This window comes from Phoca vitulina, unplaced genomic scaffold, assembly GCF_004348235.1.
Source record: "Phoca vitulina isolate PV1807 unplaced genomic scaffold, GSC_HSeal_1.0 scaffold31, whole genome shotgun sequence".
Classification (NCBI taxonomy): domain Eukaryota; kingdom Metazoa; phylum Chordata; class Mammalia; order Carnivora; family Phocidae; genus Phoca; species Phoca vitulina.
Window position 1 is genome coordinate 4,942,127 of NW_022589734.1, and position 6,650 is coordinate 4,948,776.

The 6,650-nt window shown below is 44.1% G+C and overlaps 1 protein-coding gene across 3 annotated transcripts in view; it reads right to left on the reverse strand.

Moving 5' to 3' along the window:
- ECI2 (enoyl-CoA delta isomerase 2) overlaps positions 1 to 6,427 on the reverse strand; it is a 28,835-nt gene extending 22,408 nt beyond the window's left edge. Inside the window, exons 1-5 of one of the 3 annotated variants that reach the window (XM_032424972.1) lie at positions 6,322 to 6,410; positions 5,317 to 5,460; positions 3,435 to 3,588; positions 1,457 to 1,555; positions 1,014 to 1,202 (exon numbers count right to left, since the gene is read on the reverse strand). In XM_032424972.1, coding sequence (XP_032280863.1) covers positions 1,014 to 1,202; positions 1,457 to 1,555; positions 3,435 to 3,542 — 396 coding nt within the window. In that variant the 5' untranslated portion in view covers positions 3,543 to 3,588; positions 5,317 to 5,460; positions 6,322 to 6,410. Of the gene's footprint in view, positions 1 to 1,013; positions 1,203 to 1,456; positions 1,556 to 3,434; positions 3,589 to 5,316; positions 5,461 to 6,321 lie in introns of all 3 variants that reach the window. The other 2 variants (XM_032424973.1, XM_032424971.1) reach the window with 2 other exon arrangements.
- Between the last annotated feature and the right edge of the window lie 223 nt (positions 6,428 to 6,650).

Here is a 6,650-nt window from a genome sequence, read left to right on the forward strand (position 1 = left end):
CACCATCACCATCATCATCACCACCATCATCATCACCATCATCACCACCACCATCATCACCACCATCACCATCATCATCACCACCATCATCATCACCATCATCACCATCACCACCATCATCACCACCACCATCATCACCATCATCATCACCACCACCATCATCACCACCATCATCCCACCATCATCCCACCATCATCATCATCATCACCATCATCATCATCATCACCGTGATTACACAGAAATGAGGCAAGGGCAATGAAATTTTGAGGATCAAATGTTTTACTAAGTCAATGGCACATATCCAACTCCATGGAATTCTTATTTAACACCATTTTAAGTGATCACGCTCTTTCTGCTACAATGTAGATGATAAACCCAATGGAAAGGGTTTTAGCCCCTCAAATTTTACTTGCAGTTCAGCACCAAGCAGCCAATTAATTCCCTATATTTTTTTCAAGGGGAAGAGGTAGAAGTGGTTATTTTTATTATCATTCTAGTTCAATGAAAGACTCAAAGGTCAAAGGAGCTCTTGTCAGGCAGCTCATTTGAAGCAGAGCTGGGTTATGCTATATTTAAGATGAAGGTCTTCTTTCCTTTCTCCCTCTACTTATATAAATAAAGGCCCATGCAACTTGAACAGTACTCACTCTCAAGTCTAAGTGACATGAGCAAAGTCTGGGGATGGTTTATATCAACCTTGGAGAACCTCTACACCTATTCTCTTATATCAATGTATGTTTCATTTGTATTAATTTAATTTATTTGTGCTTCCATCATTAGGAAAGTTGCAGTGCTTTTTTGGACACACAGAACCTACCCAAAGCCAACAAATTCTAAATAACAAATGCCCAACTCAGTTGTATAAAGAAGTAGGCACCATTACTAATCCTCTTGCACAAATCAAACAAGAGATCACAAAAATAGCAATGATGCTGAAACATTCTAGCTGTTCAGTGAAACAGACAGAGGGAGGAAAGAAAAGCAGGACAAACTCCCAGGGCAGGTCATGTTACCTGTGTGTTCAGTGCATTCTTTTTGGCGGGACGGTTCAACATGATCTTTGTGATGTGGTCTTCAGAGGTGATCACCAGCGTTTCATACCCAGCTTGTTTTTTGTCTGCTTCAGGCTTCACTTGGCTAGAGGAGTCAGACGAAGACCTCAAGCCAGACACCAAATCCACATAGTTCTGCCTAGCAGTTTCCTGAAGAGAAGATGACAAATAACTGCAGCCCATAGTCAACAAATAAGCACTTCGTGAAACTTACGACGCTAAGAAATGGCGCCTTGCAATGAAGAAAGTAGAGAGGTCTGATTCAACAGAATCCAACCAGATCTCACAGGTTCCATCTACAATGGTTTAATAATGAGAAGCACTCATCTTCCTTCAGGAATATAGCAAGTAAAATAAAAGCAAAGTAGTAACTAAAATAAAAGCAAAGTAGCAAGTAAATTTACCTTGGGCAGATTGCCAAGAGCATTCCATGCATCCCATTTGGCCTTATTGATCAAGTCGAACAGACCTGGTTTAGGTGTATTACAAGGCCCTTCAGTGGCCTGTGAAAAGGAGAGGGGCAATTATCAGTCAAATGTCCATGCAAATTGGAGTGTCAAATATTTAAGATCCATAAAATGGACAACTAGTGTGAATGCGCCTTCCCCTCCCAAACACTTTTAGAAGATATATAAATTCATCTTAACCTTCCCCTTGCACTGTCTTTGATGCTGCAGGTAAAAATACACAACAGAAAAAAGACTGGAGAAACAAAATGTGCCATCAACTATCAGTCCCTAAAGTAAGTTATAAATGCCTGCTTATGAAAACAATACAAGGCAAGGGTTTTGGCAAAGTACTTTTTAAAAACTTCTAATAGTTCATTAGTTTTATACTGATGATCCCATTTTTCACACACAATCAAAATATTCACGCAAACCATCTTCAAAAGTAACCAGCCAACAAATATTTGGAAACCTCCCGTATATTCTGAAAGCCCACTCAAAGATAGAAAAAATACCACTTAATTCAGTGGTGGATTTCTGCCAACTGAACAGAGTCCTACTTGGGGTAGCAGGGATAGGAGGGTGTCAAAGCCACTGGCCTTCTGGAAACTTAAATGAAGGCCATGTAAATAGGAACCATAAAAACAACTAAATTTTACTTGTTTGAGAGTAGGTGGAGTGAGTGTTTTGAGATGAGTATCCCATGCCACTTACATAGCCACATGTAAAAACTTCAAATCCTATAATTAGCTAAAAGAGGAAAGAAGAGGCTTTGAGAAACAAAGGCAGTGGAGGAGGCTTAGACTTTCCAAAGACAAAGAGACACCAGTCACCCTGCAAGAGGGAAGTGAGAGGCAATACGGTCCACAAGCCTCCTTCCCCAACCCAGCCTGGAGTCAGGAAACAATACTTCTCCCAGAATAGATGTGTAATAATGCACAGGGAGTACTGCCCACCGGGGAAGCTCACTCAAGCCCTGGTGTTCAGAGTTTTCGTATGGGGCTCCATGGCGTAGGCAAGACTGAATACGCAGCCAGGAGCCCCGACTCGAGATCACATTGTTAGACTCTCAGGCCGACAAAGACACTCCTTAGCAGGCATGATCTTTTGAGGGCTTAGGGATTACCTCCCAGAAGTCAAGGGCAAAGTCCTGGCCTCTTTCTGAGCAATGTCAAATTCTTCACTATACACACCCATAGGACACTAAGGGAGGCTGGTACTGATCACAGGAAGAGGAAAATAGATCACACACAGGAGCCCAAAACCAGCTGACTTCCCAAGGTTGTCTTTAGACATCACAACTTAAAAATTTTAGTTTTAAATTTTTGTTATACAAATTTTCAAACATGTAGAAAAGTAGAATATTATAATGAATTCCCAATACTCGACCTAACTCAATAACTATCATTTTTTGGACATACTTGCTTTGTCCATTCCTTCCCTTCCCCTTCCTTCCTCCCTTCCTCCCTTCCTTCTTTTTTTTTTTTTTTGCTCATTTTGGTGAACCCCAAACGCCATGCTATTTCACCCCTACATATTTAGTGTGCATTCCTAAAGAACATCAACATTTTCTTATATAACCATGGTGCCATTAATAATAACTCCTAGGTATCACCTAATACTCAGTCCACATTCAAATTTCCCCAGTGGTCTCAAAAAATTTTTTTCAGTTGATTTTTTCTAATCAGAAGCCTTTGGTGGTTATCTCTTTCAAGTCTCTCTGACTCCAGAGTGATCCTGATACGTTACTTTTTGCCTTAACGGTACTACAAAGACTAATGTACAAAAACTCTCATGTAGACACTCTTCAGAGGAAAGGCACTAATACAAACCCTAAAAATATGAAAGCTGCATTTCAGTAAAACACACGGCAGATCTGTCTGAGGAGGCTTCTGCTCAAAATGTCTCTAAATTACGTCAGACCTCAGGCATTTACCTGCTTATAGAGTGCATAGAGTTTGAGCTTCACTTCATTTCCTGGGTCCTTCTTCAACAGCTTCACCTGATTCATTGCACTCTCAAAATCCTTCTGACTGGCTCCCATTGCTGTTTTGCTCACGTGCAGCTGAAGTGCTGGGACCCGCAGGGAACTGCAAACAGGCAGACTGATTTCTAATTGCTGCCAGTCCTTACATACCAAAATGCTCTGTTTCTCCTGAAATATGTTCTCTATACTTGCCCTTATACAAGCTGGCTGCAAATGGTTAGTGGTGTAGGGGCCAAGGGCAAACAGCCCCAAGATGGGCCACGTTGGCATGAGCAATATTTTGAGTTAAAAGCAAGCAAAGCCCAGCAGATGCAGGAAAAGCTCTCTGACTCCCCACCAACTGCTTAGGTTTACATTGGAAAGAAGAGCCTGTACCAGGAACAGTGCCATTAACAGAGATTCCCCTTTATCCAAGAAACTTATTTGTGTAATGGGACAATCTTTGTTTTCCCAAGATCTCCTCTCACCTTCCTGCTAATGGTCTTCCTCCACTTTGTATCCTCAGACTCCTAACCCTTCTCCTTAGCTCAGCATATAAACTTCAAAATATAAGTCATGTAAGCCACCTGCTGCCCATCTTTGGAATTTCATGTCTATGTGGATTCCCCATATGTATGAAACTAAATTTGATTTTCTCCCGTTGATCTGTCTCTGTCAATTTGATTCTTAATCCAGCTAGAAGGACCTTGGAGGGCAGAATAAATCTCTTCCTTCCCAACAGTGGTTTTCAAAATGATCCCCCCCCCTCAAAAAAAAATCAATACAGAGGCTAACTGTAGTAATCTTAAAATAAAGGAAAAGGAAGTTACAATCCAGCACAGGATTCGTAGCCATTCAAATTACTGATAAAAGCAGGGAGAACCTGAATGGCCATGTAAATTTTGCCACAGGCAAGAAAGTAAATGAAAGGCACTGCGAAATGGACGTGAGCAGGAGACTGAGCCTGAAGAGGTCAGCTGTACAGAATTTGGTCCTTTGTGTCCTAAGGGCCAGAAATCCTGTCTGCCCTCACTGATTGTTAACAAAGTATAAACTATTATCAGGTCAATTCTTTCTGTTCAGCAAAATGTGTGTCCCAACATACAGGTGGAAGTGATGTAGGAAAGAAGGTGGGATTCAGGGCCTACAGCCAAGAAAGAATTCTTGAGATGTCTTTGGTGCATAAAGGTGGTTTTATTAAAGCATGGGGACACGACCCGTGGGTCATGAGGATGGCTGATTATACACTTTCAAGTTGGGAGGGGGTTAGGGGTAGCCTAAGTCTCTAAGGAATTTTGGAAGCAAGGTTTCCAGGACCTTGAAGGGGCTAGCTATTGTTGGGAAAAGGTCATTTATTACTGTCTAATAAAACCTTAGACATGAGACCCTTCAGATGTATATCTGTGAGTCATAAGCTTGGGGGGTGATTGTCAACACGTATCTTGGGGGTTAGAGATAAAGGAAATTTCTAGAGGAATTTTTATATGTTAAAGTAGACTTACAGGATCCTGGGGGTGGGGCTAAGATTGCCTTTTGCCCTTAGCAAAGTATTAACATCCAGGCAGCTGAGTCCCTAGAGGAAGGTCATTCTGCCTGTCTCAAGGACTTATCAGTGGGCTGTAAGTGGTAAGGAAATTTAATTTTTCTTCTGCCTCTGTTTCCCACATCAGAAGGAGGGGAGAATGGGTTAGGATACAAGAAATGTTCAAAAAGACGGATGAGCTGTTGTTGGCATTCCAGACAAAGAGGTGGGGGACCTACCTAGTAGGTGGGGGACCTACCCAGGCGAAATCTAACCCCTGTGGCTGCTAGTCTGTGAAGCTGCCCTGAACAGACATAACTAAATACTCACCCCAGGAAGCTGAACCAGCCAGCTAGGAGGAGACCAGAAACAGCAAGCACAACCAGGTACAGTGTTTAGTAGGCAGAGGAAGAGAAAATTTCAGTGCACACTACTGGGGCCACAAGCAAAAAACTGATGTTCACAATGATGACCCTGGCATACAAAGTTAAAGTTAATGGGATCAAAGATGATTAAAATAATACAGTTTTAATAACGCCCACACCTGATGTATCACTTCCTCTGCAATAATGTGCCTTTCAAAGACTATAAAGAACCCTAGGTTCAAACTCTGAAATACTAGTAATTCAATAAAGTCTTCAATCATTTTTATATTAAGTAACTGAATTCGTTTCTTTCCAAAAAGGGAAAAACTCTGCATCCTACGTGATGCATGTGAAGTTCCAAACAGAAAACGAAAGGAAAACAAAATGTCTATTAGAAGGCCTCAATGTGCAAGTTCTCACAAAAGTAAAGTGAGTTTTAAAAAAAATGACAGAACACTACCGTTTAATATATAAAATCGGGAAAATCATTCATAACTCCACCACCTCAATTTTTACACAGATTGTGTGTGCCGTCACTTAACATTACAGAAGTGTTCCCCAGGAAGCAGTTTAACCCCACCGTGACGATAACGGCTTGCGTTTCTACAGCATTCAGCAGAGAAGCCAAGCGTGCTTAGATGTTCTACCGCATTTTAGCAAACTACGGTGGCAACCTCGCGGCAGCCAGGGTGGCGACGTGCACCCGAGGGCTGGGTGGCGTGTGGCCCGAGGTGAGGGCTGAGGGCAGCTCAGGCCCCCCCGCGCGTCCATCCGGACAGTTTCGGGCCCAGCCGAAGAAGAGGGCGCGCGTTTAAGGACACTTGCCTTCACTCTCTCCCGGGAAAACCGTAAAAGCAAAGCCCTGTTGCTACCGGGACAAGATACGAGAGAGGGCACCTCCCACGGATGGCGACCGCCTCTGGACGCCGGGGTCCCACGGGCGACCTTGGACCCCTGGCTCAGCACTTACCTCCTGACCGCTCTCAGGCAATAACACCGGGCCAGTCGGCCGCTTAGCCCCACCATGGCCAAGGCTAACCCGAAAGCTGGGGCGGGGACAGCATTCGGGGGCGGTATTTAGAACCTGGATGGCCCGGAGGCAGTGGGGCGGGGAGCGGAGCGGGACACGATAGGTCAGAATGGGGGACGGGGCGGGACGGGGGCGGTACCAGCGCCCAGGGTGACGCCAGGACCGGGGGCGGGCGGAGGGGAAGAGAGACAGGAGGAGGAGGAGGAGGAGGGGGAGGAGGAAGAGGAGGGGGAGGAGGAGGGGGGGGGGGGGGGGGGGGGGGGGGGGGG